The sequence below is a fragment of the Protopterus annectens genome, chromosome 16.part0 (genome assembly GCF_019279795.1).
Source record: "Protopterus annectens isolate FY-2018-M chromosome 16.part0, PAN1.0, whole genome shotgun sequence".
NCBI lineage: Eukaryota > Metazoa > Chordata > Ceratodontiformes > Protopteridae > Protopterus > Protopterus annectens.
In genome coordinates this window covers 319,743,058-319,763,398 of record NC_056750.1, presented here as the reverse complement: position 1 = coordinate 319,763,398, position 20,341 = coordinate 319,743,058, and the positions used below count along the sequence as shown (strand labels likewise).

The 20,341-nt window shown below is 39.7% G+C and overlaps 1 protein-coding gene across 1 annotated transcript in view; it reads left to right on the top strand.

Annotated features, from left to right (window-relative positions):
- The window catches only part of UBAC1 (UBA domain containing 1), a 256,346-nt gene that overhangs the window by 3,829 nt on the left and 232,176 nt on the right, over positions 1 to 20,341 (top strand). Inside the window, exons 2-4 of the mRNA XM_044058118.1 lie at positions 8,689 to 8,691; positions 13,984 to 14,035; positions 17,821 to 17,855. Coding sequence (XP_043914053.1) covers positions 8,689 to 8,691; positions 13,984 to 14,035; positions 17,821 to 17,855 — 90 coding nt within the window. The remainder of the gene's footprint in view (positions 1 to 8,688; positions 8,692 to 13,983; positions 14,036 to 17,820; positions 17,856 to 20,341) is intronic.

Here is a 20,341-nt window from a genome sequence, read left to right as displayed (position 1 = left end):
ACCTATGATTGAAAATTAGCTGTAAATATGAAAGTAAGAATGAGCAATGTAATGATCCTTACAGAAGCTCTCACATTTTACATGCACCGTTTATAAGGGAACAACGGTTTATTATTGAAACTGGACAGTGATAGACAGAGGGTTGAATAATGATAGCACTAGGAAGAAGATCATGGAGATAAGATGGCAATGTGCACATGGGAGTCATGTATTAAGTATGCAGAGGTAGTGTGCTAAAGTTCCACCTGCATATGCGTAAACCCAGTCAGGGACACATTGCAATATTCTGGACAACTGAGAGATTTGCACAGCACAACTATCGCAATATCTTGGCTTAGACAACTAAAATCAATTCATAAATGAGTATATTTCCACGAAAAGCAGAACACTCTGGTCATGCCACTTCTAAAAACCAAACTGCAACAAGCATGAAGCTACCAGCAGTACAACACACGTATATAACAAACAAAGATAATGCCACGAGAAGTACTGCTGTGTAAAAGAGTAAAGCACCCAATACAATACTGACTAGATTACAAAACTGAATATGAATGCATTTACATTGTTATCCTGTCACAATTGAACCCATGGGAAAAAAAAGTAAGAGCAAGTCCCTGAAAAAAGCCTGCCATGCTTCAATATTTCCAGCTCTATTCTAACAGTTACAAATCATCATGCTGGGGAGTAGAGTTTCTCTGAGAATAAAAAAGTTTCATAATACCAACAGAAGCTCTGCCTTGAAAGTTTCAGCTAGAAAATAATTCCACCTAAAAAAAACACACAAGTTATCATTACATTAAGTAATACTGCTATTGCAATGCGCAGAAAACGAAACCAGATCACTTGAAGTATGGCAAATCACTTGGACAAAGGGTGCCGTCTGGTGCTTAAACAGATTTATATTTATCTCTTCCTCACCACTAAAAACTGCCTTTTCCCAGGGTAACAGGCAAGTGGTTGCAGCTCCCCCCATCCATAAATATTCCTAGAAAGCTAACCTCAACTAAAAAAAAAAAAGTATGCTCTGCAGATATTTTGCTTAAAATGGCATTTTTCTGTGCCATACACCTTAAAAACTCAGCCCACTATGCTGCTCGACTAGTTAGTAAGCAATTTTACTAGACCTCAACAAACTCCTATGTTTTCCACAATCGGGGTAACTACTGTTAATAACTATTTTCCAAACCTTACTGCATGAAACTGTATGAAAAGGCTAGCCATACAATTGAATGTTCATGTAAAGGATAAATTAAGGAAATCCTCTCTGCAACTGGCTTGGCTTTGCTCACCATACCCCCATTCCTACCCCACCCATACCCCCATTCCTACCCCACCCAGTATCATTATGTTTACACTTCAGTAACCCATACTACTTACACTCCCAAACCAACTCCCTTTCTCTGACTATATGAAGACATTCTCCAAATCTGGAATCCCCAGGAAGGCAAGGGGAAATTAGCCTCTTGTCAATGTCCAAGACTACCCAAAGAAGCCAAGTCAGATTGTAGGTGCTTTATCTTAGCCAAACATTTTTAAGTCTCTTTTCAGAGATTAGAATTCAGAAAATTCTACAGCCAGCTCCAGGCAAATAAAAAAAAATTCATTAGTACCATCAAAAATAGGAAAAATAAAATATTAAGTGTAATTCAGCTCTGCAGCTTAAAGGAATTAAGTCCTGACTATGGTCCAAATGACCACAGACAAAGTCATAGCTCAAGTGTTGGAGAAGTGTATACGAGTGACTGGCTGATGTTAACGCAGGTGAAAGGTGGTTTGGTTCACAGTAATGCCAACACCTACAACATACAGGCTGGAAAAGGTACCTGGCTCTGCCAAGCTGCATCCAAGTGTATCTTTTATGAAACATGTGTGGAAACATGAACATCCACACAAAAGTACAACATGTCCTCATCTAAGCAACAGTGTACACTATTCACTCGGATGGGGGTTTGTGCCAAACTATGAAAACCTCCCTGATGGCCACCTAGATAATGGTCTCCTTCAATCATCTCTCACACCATGGGTAAATGAAAGGCAGACAAATCAGGATGACTGGTGAGCAGAAGGGGGGGGTATAAAAACGGGACACTGAAGCACCCTGACACCAGTAAACTCATTACTGAGACTGCAGATGCCAGGAATGTTGATGCAGAGAGTTTGGGCATATTAAAGGTGCTATTTTCATGACAAACGTTAATATTCCTCTGTCTCTGGAAATTAATTGTGTACGTTTCTTCCTAACAGCAGTTAAAAGTCATGCTGTCACAGAAATGTTTTCAATGTGCTCAAAACACTCTTCAATAATTTTGATACTTAAGGAACATGTCAAAAATGTAGTCTTCTACTAGACTGAATGTCTGTACAAGCATAGTAGTGCAAAGCCTGAAAGGTAAAGTGTGAAGTGAATATTATGTTTTCCTTGACTAAGGTACGACATCATGATTTCATCCCTTTTGGGTTTCAAATAACATGATAGGAATGGATAACAGCAAATTCGATACCAAACTAGCAATAAACAAAACTAGTAGAAAAACGCCACGGCAGAATATACTAAGCACAGACCTTTTATTTGTAAGCGCTTTCGGTCAAGGTATTACCTCAACCTTCTTCAGACATAAACAATTTACACAACCACACAACTTTGCTTAAATACACAATACTTGATTAATAAATCACTCCCTTAATTAATCCATTAATTGTCATCACATTTTAAAGCTACAAGCCCATTTATGACTTTAACTATGGATATACGTTTGTTCTATATAAAAGAAATAGTATATCCGTGTATATGTGCAAGGTGTATGTGTATGTAATATACAAGCTTACTTAAATATTTAAATATTTAAATTTATACTTTCCTTTGAAAATGTTATTTACCTAAAATAATTTATCTAAAATCTTAAATTACAATAACAGTAAACAACACACACCATTCTACAAATTTCTCCAACAACTCCAATTCTTAAGTTAAAATAACTTAATCCTATACATATCTAAAAAAAAAAAAAATATATATATATATATATATATATATATATATATATATATATATATATATAAAAACTAGATTTCATACAAAAAAATAAACCTGTGTGTTAACATCCAGCTCCTCTACTAATTACATTGTTATATAAAAAATTTTTATGTATATATAAAATTGAAATTTAATACATAAAAAGGTGTACAAAATGCCTAAATGTTATAAAAGAATTTGTAAAGGATTTGTAAACAATAGAGTACGATACACAGCAACCAATAACCCCATTATCTCTTTAGTGCCCTCAATTTTAATATACATTTAATTGATGCATACTCATTTAAACCTGGGAGAATTTGGGCTAATGTTCTAATTTGCCACAAAAGTTCTTGTTCTTCAAGCCATAATTGCCATGGGCCCCCCCTAGTACCAATCTTAACTTGTTGAATGACAGTAAATACAAAATGGTGCGTAGGTTGTTCACATAGGTGCCTAGCTAGTGCATTATTTAGATCTTTCTTCCCTATAGCATAAAGATGTTCATACACTCTCTTCTTTAATGCACGCTCTGTCTTACCTATGTAAAATGATAAACATTCTACACAAAGAGCCACATAGACCACATTTTTACTCTCACAATTAAACTTACCATTGATTTTGTAATTATTCCCATTAATATGTACTTCTTTTCCTGGAAGAATGTGTTTACATTGTGGACACATTCCACATTTAGCCATACCGATTTTGGAGGTTGTAAATTTATTACTAGATTTTTCCACTAGTTGTTTTAAGTTAACCCCCCTCCTATAAACAAATTTTGGCTTAATACCTAGTGTTTTGGCTAACAAATTGTCCTCTCGTATGATATTCCAGTTTTTGTAAATAATACCTCTTATTGTGTTAAAATCAATGGAATATGTAAAAATGAAGTTAATTTGAGGTGTGATCTCAGTTGATGGTTTTGATGTGTTGTGCATGGTGCCCCCTCCTAAAAGTGGCTTAAAATAGCCACCTTCTCTTTTAAGCACAACCTCATTCCTTATTTCATCAACAAGGGCCTTTGGATATCCTCTGATGGTAAACTTCAAGCTCAAAGTGTCACATTCATTTACAAAATCCTGATAATCAGATGTCATTCTTGCTGCCCTCACGAATTGTCCCTTCATCACACTTCTCTTTGGTGGAATGGATGTCCACTTGAGAAGTGGAGAAGGGAATTCGAATGTGTCGGTTTTCTATAAATTTCAGATTTAAATCTATTGTTAGAAATGTTCTTACTTAGTTTGACATCCAAAAAACTGATTTCGTTTTCTCCTATGGTGTAAGTAAATTGGAGAAAACTTGTCATGTTTGAAATGCTTTCTATGAACTGGGGGATCAATTCCAATGACCCTTTCCAAAGAAAGAACATGTCATCCTGGTATCTATTATACCAGGTAACATTTTCTTGATATAACACATTTTGGAACAAATAATTACGCTCCCAGTATGCCAGTACACTGTTTGAAAAACTGCATCCACAGGGAGACCCCATGGCTATCCCAGTCTTTTGTAAATAAAACTGTCCCTTAAATGTCACAAAGTTGTTTAATAGGACAATCTCAAGTAGTGTTTCAACTAAGTTCATTTGATCATTAGATGCTTTTTTACTCAGCATGAATTCCCTTGTCCATTCAATCCCTAGTTGTTGTGGGATAACGGTGTACAAATCCTTAATGTCAACCACTAAAAATTTGAGGTCCGAATTGTACACCAATTTATCAATATACTGTAAGAAAGCCCAAGAATCCTTGCAAATTTGAGGCTCACTTTTTAATAAAGGTTTAAGAATACTATCCACCAGTTTGGCTCATGCGTACGTAATCGAACCCCTTCCGTCCACAATGGGCCTGAAAGGGGGATTAACCAAGTTTTTATGAATTTTAGGCGTGCCAAACATGGTGGGGATCTTAGGTGCTGACATATCCAAGTACTGTAACATTTCAGAGTCTATAGTCCCTTGAATAAAAAGGTCCTCCAAAATGCCTTTAATCTTTTTATAGGCCATATTAATCTCATTGAGACTAGATTTTGAATAACTATCAGATTCCAAATGTTCTAATACCTTTCCATTATAAAAGTATTCGTCCATAAAGACTAATCCACCCCCTATGCATTAAAGAAGAGAGTGTATGAACATCTTTATGCTATAGGGAAGAAAGATCTAAATAATGCACTAGCTAGGCACCAATGTGAACAACCTACGCACCATTTTGTATTTACTGTCATTCAACAAGTTAAGATTGGTACTAGGGGGGGCCCATGGCAATTATGGCTTGAAGAACAAGAACTTTTGTGGCAAATTAGAACATTAGCCCAAATTCCCCCAGGTTTAAATGAGTATGCATCAATTAAATGTATATTAAAATTGAGGGCACTAAGGAGATAATGGGGTTATTGGTTGCTGTGTATCGTACTCTATTGTTTACAAATCCTTTACAAATTCTTTTATAACATTTAGGCATTTTGTACACCTTTTTATGTATTAAATTTCAATTTTATATATACATAAAAAATTTTTATATAACATAATGTAATTAGTAGAGGAGCTGGATGTTAACACATAGGTTTATTTTTTTGTATGAAATCTAGTTTTATATATATATATTTTTTAGATATGTATAGGATTAAGTTATTTTAACTTAAGAATTGGAGTTGTTGGAGAAATTTGTAGAATGGTGTGTGTTGTTTACTGTTATTGTAATTTAAGATTTTAGATAAATTATTTTAGGTACATAACATTTTCAAAGGAAAGTATAAATTTAAATATTTAAATATTTAAGTAAGCTTGTATATTACATACACATACACCTTGCACATATACACGGATATATTATTTCTTTTATATAGAACAAACGTATATCCATAGTTAAAGTCATAAATGGGCTTGTAGCTTTAAAATGTGATGACAATTAATGGATTAATTAAGGGAGTGATTTATTAATCAAGTATTGTGTATTTAAGCAAAGTTGTGTGGTTGTGTAAATTGTTTATGTCTGAAGAAGGTTGAGGTAATACCTTGACCGAAAGCGCTTACAAATAAAAGGTCCATGCTTAGTATATTCTGCCGTGGCGTTTTTCTACTAGTTTTGTTTAATGATAGGAATGGATCCCATTCCTAAGTCAAAGTATGATTAAAGTTTATGAAATTAGTATTGTTTCAATCTTTGATGTTCGCTAGAAGTGCACTTCGCAGCACCTGCAATGTGCCCAGTACTGACTCTTTCTGCAATTCATACAGGATTACATGTATCGGTAACATTTCAGATTAACCTAGTAAATTTTTTTATAAGACCCGTTGATCCTACTACTGGAACACTCCGGGGTATCTTTCTTCCACACTGCACTCGTTTCTGCCTACAAATCCTGATATTTTACAACTGTGCCTCTCCGTACGCAAGACACTGTAGTCACTGGATGCAGCAATTTCAATGGTACTTTGTCTTCTTTTCAGACTATATCTGATTTTCTCGCCTCTATTTTCTGAACTGTTGGCAATGAGTGATCCCATGTGATATAAACATTTTCTACAATGCTTTCTGGCTCATGTTTGCTATGTTTTTTTCAACTACTTGAATATTACCATGTTTGCACGATCCTCAATGCAACAGTCTTGACAAATTATTACACCTTTCAGAATACAGCCCTTCTGCCATTAGTATATCACCAACCAGCAATAAGATGTGTGACAGTTTCCAATTCTGTTTTACAAAACCTACATTTGCCTGTTTCTCCCACATGTTCAATGGACTTTCTAAACCAATGTGTATGCAAGTCCACTACCTTGAGCTGCCAATTTTAACGTTTCATCCTTTGGTTTAAATTCACCTCTCCTTAACCATTCCTGCATTTGATCCTGATCAACAGGAGGTTGTTCCAAGAGTTTCTGTACTTGTAACTATAATTTATGCATTTTCCACATTTCTTACCTTCTCATCTGATCCTTCACCTTACATTCACTATCGTTTCTTTGGCACATTCAATTGCTGTCTGATTTTCATCTACTTCTGGTTGGATTTCCATTCCAGCTCGACACAAATATGCTTCTGCTAAACTAAGCAGGGAAGTCATCTTAGACTTATTCTCCTCATGTTTTTAAAACTTTTACTACATCTGGGTCTTGCGAGATCAGTAGATAGGTATGCAGTCCTAAGATTGCAGATCTATATATGTAATTAATTTTGAGGGGGCCCAAACCTCCTTCAGAATGAGGAATATATAGTCTTGATATACACGGATATATTTACCTGCTTTAAAGGTTGCTTTTGTAAATTTATCAAGACCAGAAGACAATCTTATATTATATAATAAGCATGAAGCATCCTTGTTTTCCTGTACAACAGATCCAATACATTTTGCAGCCAGTCAATCACTCAAAACTAAGTTAACACTGGAACAGCAAATTGGCTTATAGCTTAGACTTTGATCTTAGATGTCAGCACTGCTTTCAGTATTAATTTTAGTCTTCTAAAATATTTATTTCTTACCAAGTTTTATTCGCATTTCTTCATGTTTTATTGTTGATCCTTAATCAAGTCCCAAATATTCACACACTCCTCTTGCTCAAGTTCTTTTATATCACATTCCTGTCCCCAGGCTGATGTATTCTTGGTGCTGCAACTTTCCTGCTTTAAAGGTTGCTTTTGTAAATTTATCAAGACCAGAAGACAATCTTATATTATATGAAAAAGTTTAGACCACTTGCAGTTGTGATTTCAGTTCCTCATCTGATGAGCTATACAGTTTTAAATCTTCCACAAAAAGATGAGAAATATACACACACTGTTGTTTCTGGGAGGTAAATTGCAGACATGACCTAATCTGTTAAGTAGACTGCTTCATGGGTTAAGGGTGGTTTTACTAAAAAGTGGTTTGTCACTGTTTCATGGTTGCTGTAATTTAATCGATCAGTGTAGCGTGTTATCTTCTACATTTTTAAACACTCATCCATAAATGTGGGATATTCTCAAATGCCATACTTAAGATTCTTCCCCTTTTTACAGTTCTCCATTATGACTTAATTTAACAGCTTATGATCCTTTGCTCCATACGACTTTGGTTACCCTTTTGCTCTACTGCTACGAATCAGCTTTCTTCTAAATAATTATAAACTCCGTCTGCATCAATTCCAATGTATACTTTACATGTCATTGCAATGGAAGTTATTGCTGTACTGTTTTCAGGACAGCTTGCTGTTCGATCTCAACTAGGACTATTATTTTTCCTGTTAACCAGGTTGGTGTCTAATCAGAATGAATCAGAATAAAAGAATGAAGTTATTCCTTATTATCTTAAAACAACTTTGTGCTGGAGAAGAGTTATAGCATCTTGACCTAAATTCTACCTGCCTAGTAACAAACATAGGTTCATGGGGGTGTACTAGGCTAATGGCCCTGGGGCCTTTACAAGCCTAGCCCATAGGGTTACCCTGGCATTGTGCCACCCGACCTTAGTTCTCAGTGCCTCTGTCCAGTAGAGCCACTGGAGTGATCCCCAGGGTGAATTTTCTATTTCCCATCCACTCATCAAGATTTCTCTTGAAGAAGGTCTGCGAGATGCTCTGCTTGACATGTATGGGAAGTCTATTCCATAGCATGGGCAGTCTCTGGGTTATCAACCTGTCCCTCCAGCATGCTCTGTTGATTGTGGTAATGAGGTTGAGGTCTCTGGAGTGTGTGGTGCAGAGGGATTGGGATTTCTTTAGCTGTAGCATTTCTAATAGAGCTGGGTCAGACATGGCTTTATAAGTCAAGCAGAGATCGCCTCTAAGTAGGCGATATGAGACAGAGAATAGTTGGAGTTTGACTCTGTCCATAAAGGACAAGTGTTTAAGGAATAGGATCCTCTTTGTGAAGTACTTTGGCGGCCTCTCCAGTTGTTGCAGGTGTCTAGTGAGGTACATGCCAAATGGGGCATTGTACTCTATGACTGGCCTAATGAGTAAGAGTAGAGGGAGACAATGACCTCTTTCTTCCAGGATGTAAAACCCTTAGTAATCAAAGGACTTTCTGACCACAGTGGCAATGTGGTGATCAAGAGGCTGCTGTCAACCTGTGTTCCCAGACCTCTTATAATGCCTTGTGTTCAGTGGACTACCATTGATGTGGTAATTCATGGGAACAGAGTTTTTCCCAAAGGAGATGACGACATTTTTTGTCATTGAGCTTAAGGCCATGGTTCTGACACCAGTCGTTGGTCTCAGTGATGCATTTCTGTAGGATGTCAACATCACTTGGGGGAGTTAATAACGGCTCCCAACTTGCAACCATCAGTGACCTTTGTCAGACAGAGTCCCTTTGTGTTGGCCTGGACTTCAGAGAAGTAGACACCAAACAGGAGAGGACCAAGGACCGAACCCTGTGGGACTCTGTTAGTCACTGGTCGGCAGTCTGACTTGGAATCAGCTACTTTCACACTGTGGGTTCTGTGAGCCAGTTTCCAACCCACCTAGTGATATAGGGGTTGATGCCTAGCTTAGTGAGTTTTTCTATGATTCCTGAGTGGGGAATGGTATCAAAAGCCTTGGCCAGATCAAGGTAGGCTATATGAACCACCTTGCCTTCACCCACAGCTATGGTGACTTGACTCAAAGAAGTCGACCAAGTTGAGCAGTCATTATCTACCCCTCACAAAACCTAAACTGTGTGGGATCCAAAGTTTGGAGATTCCCTGCATCCTTGTTTATTAGGTCCAGGATGATATGTTCCATAGCTTTGCATATCAGCCTTGTCAGGCTAATGGAGCGATAGTTCCCAGGGTCTGTAGTCGCTCCTCCTTTGTGGAGAGGGATGACTGTAGCAGTGCATCATTCGATAGGGACAAAGCCTGAGGTGAGGTGCCAGTTCACTCTGTAGTTCATGTAGAACACAGCCAAGGATATTGTCAGGTCCCATAGAAGCTGTATTCCTGGCCTTGGACAGTGCTGTTTTAACATGTGCAGCAATAATACTGGGTGCCTGGCAATCAACTGGTATTGTGTTTGGCCCCTTGGGGGGAGGGGTAAAGTTCGCACTGAATCTGTCGGCTCGGTATAGGAGGTACCATTGTGCAGTAGCTCAGAGCAAATCTGGGTATTGCCGTGGAGAATCTTTACATAACTAGAGAAGGCCTTGTGGAGGTCTTTATCTGTTGCAATTCAGTTTTCATAGCTAACTTTAGAGGATTTGATGAGGGATCTCAACTTTTTGTTGAGGCTGATAAGAGTTTTTCCAGTCTTGGGACTTCACCTTATTCTTCATCAGTTTCCTCCTCCTGTTGTAAAGTTTGTTTATGGCAGGGGACCACCAGATTGGCTTCCTTTTTTTGGAGGAGAGCATCTTTGTTCTTTTGGGTATGCCAAGATCCATGCATTTGTGTACATATCCGTACAGTGCACTGGTGTATGATTCGGTGGTCATGCAACTATTCTCCATTTGCATGGGTGCTGTGAAGTTAGCCACCTCTGTTTTTAGGAATCCAAAGTTAGCTTTGGAGAAGTTTTTCATGGTGGTTTCCTTTGCGGTGTGTCTGTGTGTGTGTGTGTGGGGGGGGGTAGATTTCCAAGGTTATTAGTTTGTGGTCGTATCTAACCAGGGAGGAGTTTACTACTGGTGTAGAGCAACAGTCACCCATGTTAGTAATGACCAAGTAATGACCAAGTCAAAGATGTTGCTACCTCTAGTGGGGGTAAGAACGAGCTGGTCCAGGGCATTGGAATTAATGAATTCCAGGAAACATTGGGCAAGTGTATTGGTACACGAGTAGTTTTCCCAGGTTAAAGGAGGATTAGCTGAAGTTGCCCAGTATGAGAGTGTCAGGTTGGACCCTAATATTCTCCAGAATGCTTAAGAACATGGAGTGAGAGTCCTGGGGCATTGTTGGGGCCTATAGCAGGCTACGAACTGAATCGCAGTCTTACCCAATGTTAACTGCACATGAAGTATCTCTGATGCATTATGTTGCGCTACCAGTCTGGAGGTGTGCATATCCTTTATGAATATGGAAACACCACTGTCTTTGGAGCTTCGGTCCAAGTTCTGGGGCAAAAGGTGTGGAGTGAATTATAGCCTGGCAGTGCAGAGCTGCTTCCTGCTGCCTTGAATCAGATCTCTATTACAGCACAAATGTCAATGCTCTCCTTTTTAAGGAGTGCTTTGAGCGAGTGCATTTTGAGATTTAGACTTCTAGCGCTAAGCAGCATAACCATCAGACTGCATTTGTTTGTAGCTATTACGGTGGTAATTTGTTCTTTGGAACACCGTCTAGAAAATGCTCACTTAAACATGCCAAGACATTCCACCAAGAATGTGGGCATAACTTTCATTAGTTAAATGCAAGGACCAAATGGTACACAACAGTTGTCGTGGGGTCCCATAATGCTGTGGCACTTCCTAAAAGAGGTTCCAAGGTATAGTAGCATACATCCTTGCCAAGTCTCTAAACACAACGCAGTCTTGATAAACTCCTGTGACCCCCCCCCCAATACTTACACAAGGACAAATAGTTCACCTGCTGTTCCACAGCAATGACCAAATCCACACCGCTACTCCTGAATCAGAAGCTTGACAAGTAGCCAAATTAACTTTACAGCACCTTTGTAAATGCTTTTGCTGGAAGGATTAAGAATATAAACTCAAAAAAAGAAAACCAGCCATATACCACACACATTAGTATTTTAAAAAACTGACAAGAATGGGTAAGCATTTTTGTCTCCTTGTGTACAGCCTTTAGTAGCCACAGTGGTGCAGCAGTTAGCGTTGTCGCCTCACAGCAAGAGGTTCTTCCATTCAATTCTAGGCTAGAACGCCTTCTGTGTGGAGTCTGCATATACCGTAAAAATCCACTGCCAATCATGAGCAGACCAGAGTTCCGCTGTGGCGACCCCTAACCGGGAAAGCCAAAAGTCAATGTAAAGCCTTTATCAGATTAGCAGTAAGAAATAACATGCTACTTAAAATATCACTGTATTTAAGCAGAATATTACTATCAGTCTGCTGTAGTTTTTGAATAAGGAGAAGAAAGACCTCATCTATTCTTGACATGAATTTTCTTCCTTTATTAAAAACTTTCATTTCTGTTCATGGACCTGTCACACGGATGGTTACTTGCTTTTGAATTTACTACCACATAGCTTCTACCATAGTTGTAGACAGCACGCAGTTGCATTTTTATGCTATCCCACCATACATTGAATACACCCTCCTCTCCACTTTCTGGAAAATGGGAATAACAACTCTGGTGCAACTCTTCAGATGTATTGTCCCAGCCTTGTGTACAACCCTGAAAAATCATGCTAGCTATGAAACTGCAACAATTACTTCAGTATTTCTAGCTATATTTCAACCACCCAAGCAGCCTTGCCACAACTGAACAAGTTTAACTGTCACAGTGGCTTTACCTTCTTAAATAGAACCATTTCCACCATCTGCTTCTCACAAGGACTCCTCGCAAAAGGGCTTGCTCACTGGATTCAAAAGTTCCTCAAAACATTCCTTGTATGTGTCAATAAATGTCCCTAATTAAAGCCAGAGTTTTTCCACTTCACTGAGAACGTGGCTGGACAGTATCCCATCTCCTATGTCACTTCAAGGTGGAACCTTTTCACGGCCCTCTGCAATTCCTTACCCATGGCCTCGCTAAACTCTTCCCCACGCATGGGCCTTTAGTCTGACGACTGCTCACAACTGCAGCTTTTAGTGCTGGGTTCCCAACAATCAAATTTGGAGATTACCTTCTTACTATTGAACAGAACACTTTTACAACCCAACAGTTTTCCTCACCACAGGCATCTATGAAAGGGGGTCCCAAGATTACGTGACAGTCTAGCCTTTTTGGTCACAGCTTTTTAAGGCACAGTGTTTGAGTTTTACCAGACACAAACTGAGTATTGGGCAGATATACTACATGTTGATATTGGCTCCAATATTATAACATTCATAAATTTTAAACAGGGTCTTGTTTATACATTTATCTAGGGTTTGTAGACTCAAGTGCATATCACTGTTGTGAGCATGAGCATCTGTTTTTCAGCTAGATCTTTTATATGACAGCTTTCCGAGTGTATGTTACTTGAAAATTCTTTAATAGATTTATCATTTGAGATGAACAGACTTGGGTATATATAATCTATTCCTAGATATAGATATAAACAGATACATCTAGATATAGATGCATCTAGATATAGATATATCTAGATACAGATATAGATACATCTAGATATAGATCTAGATATATAGGTTGGTGCTAGGCTATCTGCCCGAAGGCATTTATAAGCCTAGCCACAATGTGTTGGCTTTCGCCTTCCCCTTAGATTAATTCCCTGTGCCTCTGTCCAGCAGAGCCACTGAAGTGATCCCCGAGGTAAACTTAGTTTCCCATCCACTCGTCAAGGTTTCTTTTGAAGAGTGTTAGCGAGGAGCTCTGCCCAATATAGATTGGGATCTTGTTCCAAAGCATGGGAAGTCTCTGGGACTGGAATCTATCCCTCCAGCACATCCTATTCATTGTTGTGTGAGGTTTAGATCCCTAGAGCGTGTGGCTCAAGGGGATAAGGTTTTCTTTAGGTGGAGCATGTCCATCAATTCTGGGTTGGACATGGTATGTCAGGCAGAGATCACCTCTCGAGTAGGCGGTATGCAACAGAATACAACTGGAGTTACTTCAGCCGAGCTGCATAGGGCATCTGTTTGAGGCCAATGATGCTCTTGGTGAGGTACATCTGTGGTCTTTCCAGCTGTTGCAGGTGTCTTGTAAGGTACATCCCAAATGGGGCGTTGTACTATATGATGGGTCTGATGAGTGATGAGTAGAGGGGCACAATGACTTCTTTTGCTCTGGATGCAAACCCTTTTGTGATTAGGTGGGCCACGTAGAAGGATTTTCTAACCACTTTGACAATGTGATTATCAAAGGTGAGATTACTATCTACTTGGGTCCCCAAATCCCTTACTACGTCTTCCGTATTTAGGGGACTACCACCTATGTGATAGTTTGTGGGTACTTTGTTTTTTCCAAAGGGGATGACTATGCACTTTTTGGCACTTAGCTTGAGGCCATGATTTTGACACCAGGTATCCGTCTCACTGAGACCCTTTTGGAGGATGTCCGAGTCAGTCGGAGAGTCAATTAGAGCCCCTAGTTTGCAGTCGTCTGCGAACTTGGTCAGCCATAGTCCTCCTGTGCTTGCCTGTACCTCTGACAAGTATATGCCGAACAGGAGGGGTCCTAGGACTGAGCCCTGGGGAACGCCACTTGTAACCGGTTTAGTCTCGGACCTAGCTCCCGCAACTCTCACCATGTGGGTTCTGTCAGTGAGCCAGTTGGCAACCCATCTTGTGACGTAGGGGTTTATGTTCAGGCTGGTGAGCTTGTCTATAATACTAGAATGGGGAATGGTGTTGAAGGCCTTAGCGAGGGTCTAGGTAGGCTGTGTGTACCACCTTTCCCTCGTCTATAGCCTTGGTATCTGTCTCAAAGTCGTCCACCAGGTTTAGGAGGCATGATCTGTCCTTAAAGCCAAACTGGATAGGGTCCAGTGTTTCAAGGTTCCCAATGTTTTTGTTAATGAGTTCCATGATGATGCGCTCCATAGCCTTGCAGACCAAGCTAGTCAGGCTTATAGGGCGATAGTTCCCAGGGTCTGTTGTGGCTCCACCTTTGTAGAGTGGAATAACCATTGCTGTGCGCCAGTCTATGGGTATGTTGCGCCAGTCTATGGGTATGTAGCCTGTGCAGAGGCTGAGTTTGAAAAATGTGTTTAGGTGAGGGGTTAGTCTTGTCTTTGAGCTCATGTAGGACGCAGCCTGGGACACCGTCTGGTCCCATCGATGCTGTGTTTTTGGCTTTGGAGAGAGCTGTTTTAACTTGAGTGTCTGTGATTTCAGGTACTCTACATTCTTCTGGTATGGTTATGGGCCCTTTTGGGGGTGAAGTTTGCATTGAACCTGTCTGCCAGGATGTTGGCAACATCGGTCAGTTCAGTGTATTTTGTGCCATTCTGCACCAACTCCAAGCAAATCTGAGCATTGCCACTTAGATTCTTGACATAGCTAAAGAATGCCTTGTGGTTATCTTTGGAGTCCTTGGCAATTTTTCTTTCAAAGATCACCTTGGATGATTTTATGAGGGATTGTAGTTTCTTACGGATACTGATCAAGGATGTCTTCCCTTCTTGGGATTTTACTCTCTTCTGCACTAGTTTCCTCCTTCTACTGTATAGCTTGTTTATGGCAGGAGTCCACCAGACTGGTTTCCTTTTCTTGGAGGAGAGAGTCTTGGTTTTGCTTGGGATGGCACGATCCATGCATTCTTGTAGCTGCCCGTAGAATGCATTAGTAAAGGATTTTGCAGCTTGGACAGGGTTATCCTTCAGCATGGGGGCTTTGAAACTTTCCACCTCAGTCTTAAGTAACAAAGTTTGCTTTTGAAAAGTTTTTCACGGTGGTTTTCTTGTCCGGGGGTGGGGGCGGAATATGGATATCCAAAGTGATTTGTTTATGGTCAGATCTAACTAGCGAGGGGTTGACCTCTGGTGGGGAACACCAGTCACCCATGTTGGTGATGACCTGGTCCAATATGTTGTCACCTCTGGTGGGAGCGTTGACCAGTTGAACCAGGGCATTTGAGTTTAGAAATTCTAGGAAAAATTGGGCAAGGGAGTTAGTACTAGTAGTTCTTCCAATTAATATTTGGGTAATTGAAATCACCCAATATTAGGGTGTTTGGTAGGACCTTTATGTTTCCCAGTGTTTCCAGAAATGCGGAATGGGGGTCCTGGGACATGGTGGGTGATCTGTAGCAAGCAACAATTTGAATTGCAGTTTTGCCCATTGTTAGTTGTACGTGGATGATCTATGAAACATCGTGCTATGCCACTAACCTGGAGGTGCGGGTATCCTTGATGAATATGGATACGCCCCTGCCTTTTGTATTTCGGTTCGGGTTCTGTGGCCGAAATGTATGGTATGAGTTGTAGCCTGGTAGTGCTGGGGTGCTCTCTGGAGCCTTAAACCAGGTTTCTGTTACTGCACATACATAGATTTTCTCCATATTGAAGAGTGCCTCCAGTGCGTGCATTTTGAGGTTTAGACTTCTGGCATTGAGTAGCATTACCCTTAGTTTTTTTGTTACTCGTGCTATTTACGGCGGTGGGTTTGTCTTTTGAGCCTTGCCTAAAAAAGGCACTATGTGGGTTGCAAGAGCTTTGGCCAGTATTCAAAAGCCTAAAGGTGACGGGTGCAAACCATCTCTAGCGAAGCAGCGTGACTGGTCAAGCATGCCATCCCAGGCGGACAGACACTGGATCCCCTTTGAATGACACCAGAAACTTAGCCAATTGTTGAAATCGAGAATTTTTTCTTTATACTGTGGTATCATTCTTGGTGAGGGCAGGATGCTACTCAGGGTCAGGGTCATACCGGCCTATGTATATCTCACAGATCAGAGTTGTAGTCAATGACCCCAGTAATAAAGTTGGAACACAAATACAATAAAAGCAGATGAATAAAGTGCTCTCTCTCTCTCTCTCTATATATATATATATATATATATATAAAAAAAACAATAGAAAAACGAACAAACTGACAAGTTACCCAATTAACCAGCAAAAAGCTCAAAACTGAGCCCTGTTCAAGCAGTCTTCAGTCAGACAAGTTCTAACTGCACACCCCTGCTTACTAGGGTGCAGGGGAACCTTCTCCAAAAAAAGGTAGCTTGCATCAGTGCTCAAGTTATACAAACAAAGCTAGATTCAACAGGCCTGAATCGTGTCTATGCTACAGCAACAAGATGCACCAATTTCAGAAAGAAGCCTAGCCAGAATGGTTCTGCTCAGATATCTCTCCCACTCACACCCATGCAGGGTGTCTGTAACATTTCCCCATGAGAGTTGAATTCTGTCAGTCCAACTACAGAATCCGTAGGTGGTACACTATCAAGTACCTCACCCACAGCCCCCAAGACAGCCAGATACCACAGTCCCCAAGGCAGCCAAATACCCTGGAATAGCTATCAAAAACATGCAGAAAGACAGACAGACTCTCTTTCTGCAACTTATAGTTGCACCTTGATGCTGCTCGTGTCCAAAAAATCTATCTCTGTTGAATAATTCAAGGAAAATTTCAGGAAGGTTGTGGTGGATCCTAAGTAGCTGACAAAACTGAAAAGTTCGGCCTCCCCCCCCACCCACAAGACAAAGATATCATCCACAAAACGCTTATATAGATGTATCTTATCTCTCCATTTATTGGTCTGTCCTAGAACAAATTGCCTTTCCCAAAAGACGAGAACCATGTTGGCATAAGTGTTCACACAGGGGGTGCCCATGGCCACCCCCTGTGTCGGTCTATAATAATTATCTCCACAAAGAAAAACATTGTACTCCAGAACCATCCTTAATAACTCTCATTAATTTCATCTTATTCTCCCCCAACATATTCATTTCCGCCAGCAAGCGAGTTACCGCTTCTATGCCACAGTTGTTACTGATCAACGTAAAGACTTTGTACATCTAAAGTTACCATAATATATTGCTGTGTATCTTTTGCTTCTATGGTTCTATGGTCTCTCTTAATGAAGTTAAGAAGTGCCCAGAATCTCTGAGCACCTCTGTAAAACCCATAACAAAGGGTCTCAATAAACACTCCAACCATATTGAAAAGTTCTCCGTTAACCATCCCCTCCTAGAGACTATAGATCTCATGGGTGGGATGGTCAAGTCCTTGTGTATTTTTGGCAAGGCCTTAAAAACCGGTGTAAACAGATGTTCTATCCACAAAAACACAAATCTTTGTCCATAAGGCCTTCAGCCAATAAATGTTTCAGTTGGTATCTTACCTCTGAGAAGATTTTATTCAGTGCTAACGTGGAGAGGAGAGTACAAGTGAAGGAATCTAATAACAGGCTTACTAATCGATCTTGATAGAAGCCCTTATCTAAAACAACCACAGCTCCCCTTGTCTGCATTTTTAATAATGATCTCACTGTTATTCTGCAAGCCCTTAAGTGCTTGTCGTTGTTTATGTCAAATTATAAAAGTTCCTATTGTGCCCTTCAAATAAATTTAAAACATCCTGTTCACAAACCTTAATAAACATATTTACTGTGTGATTAAAGACAGTAACAAAAGTGCTGCTTTGTCTCAAAGTAACTCTGGCTGATTAATTACCAAACATACTTTGTAACATCAAATTCCTGCCAAATAAGGTCTAAAATTATATAATTAAAACTACATGTTGTGCTCGGAACAAAGGTTAATTCCTTGTTGAGTACATCTAGCTCATCCACAGATAATACATAATTAGATAAATTAAAAGCAACGTCATTATCACCAGTCATTCTGATGTCCTCCTCTTTTTGAATTCCCTCTGCTCGTTCGATTGACGTGTCCAGTCCCCTTTTTTTCTTGACTGGAGCTGGTAGGGTAGCAAAAAAAAAACGGCAAACGCCGTCAATGCCCCGATTATCTTTGGGCCGTGCTCCCTGAAGTGTGTAGTGTTCACTACTCATCTTAAAAAACAAACTTCAAACTGTATTAGCCGAGTCACTGGTTTCCCCTTGTGTATTCCTACTAGAAGCTACTACTTCACAAGCTGTCCCCTCGCTTTGCAAACTCACAGTATGTGCCAAATTTACTACCTCATTCTGGGATGAACCTGGTTATGTAGACAAACGGGAAGTAGTAGAATGTTGAGGTAATACATTCCGTACCTTCCCATTGGTAGACCGTATATTGGTGCTGGAACTCCCCCCAACTGTACGTTCGTGGAGTCTTGTGTTCTTCCTTTCATTACTGTAACTGTATCTGGAACTTCATTACTGTAACTGTATCTGGAACTCCCCCCAACTGTACGTTCGTGGAGTCTTGTGTTCTTCCTTTCATTACTGTAACTGTATCTCGAGCCTCCTTTAATAAGCTGGTCTGTTCTCTTGGCCAAAGATTTGACCGCTGATGAAATCATTATGGTCTCGATGCAACTTCTTAGCCTTTTGTTGCTGTAATTTCAAGTCAATGGTGGAAAAGGTACAATATAAATCATCCATGCGCTTTATGCACCTTTCCTCTTTATAATCAGTTTCCAATTGCTGCTGTAAAAGTTCCACCTCACAACTTAGCATTTGTTCCTCAGGAGCAAAATACTCCAACTAAAGACGCATGTAGGAGAAGCCAGTTTCAATGTTGATTCTCTGCCATCTAGCCAGCAGCTCAGGATGGTGTTCCCCTTGCGACGGCATGCAAAGGACCCTCATGCCTCGGGGAACCACCCCAAACTGCAAACAAGCTTCCAGATGGTTACGTTGTCATTGTAGCCTTTTCAATTTAACTTTGTTAACAAAATCCGCCACAGTCTCTTTAAATTTATGATTAGTTTCCGTTGTTACTGGATTTAAAATAGTATCACAGGTTTTAATATTTAAATCCAGTTGCAAAAGGGGATTAGTTGTAACAGCCAATCTTTCTGTCCTTGTTTCTATTAGTTCACAAAGCAGAAAGTGGAGTAGTCTCCTGGTCAACACTTACTTTCTCCATAGTGTGTGTGAGGATTCCATGTCACCAGTTCCAAAGATAAAGTTCAAAAAACAGGAAAACCTCACCAAAGGCAGCTGCTTAAACCAATGACAAAATAATCCAAAAAAAGCAGTTGCCACCAGTTTGAGAAAGTATTTATTCATCTCAGATATAAAACCAGCAGTTAAAACAGCAAATATGATCCAAACCAGTGTAAGCGCTTTCGGGTTATTACCCTTCTTCAGACAATACATTACTGGTAAAGACAAGTATTTAAAATCCTTGATAACCAAAACACAATTCAATACTAAACTCGCCTTTTTTTTAAGGGCGGGCTTAATGGGAATGAGGCCAGAAAACCTATGGGCTGTCAATTCCATGATCCACCTAGTTTCCTCAATTTCAGTTTTATTTACTATAATCGCCCCCTCTGTTCCCTTTCATTATAGACCGAACACCATAAACTTAAAATGATGTCCTGCAAATGCTGAAATGCGTCTAAAAAGAGCACTGTGTTCATTCTTCAGCCTTATGGCTGACAAGTGATTTAATATCACTGTTTTTAGCATACAATTAGTTTTTCCTATAAAATAACAGTTACAAAGTATGTTTGATAGTAATTCATCAGCCAGGGTTACTTTGAGACAACCCAGCAATTTTGTTCCTGACTTAATCACAGAGTAAATATGTTTATTAAAGTTTGTCCCAGTTTCTGAGATCATGGTACAGTGAAAATTGGAAAATATACCTTTCCTCACAGTAGTGCAATCTCTGAGATGGTGTATGTATATATATATATATATATATATATATATATATATATATATATATATAGACAGTGG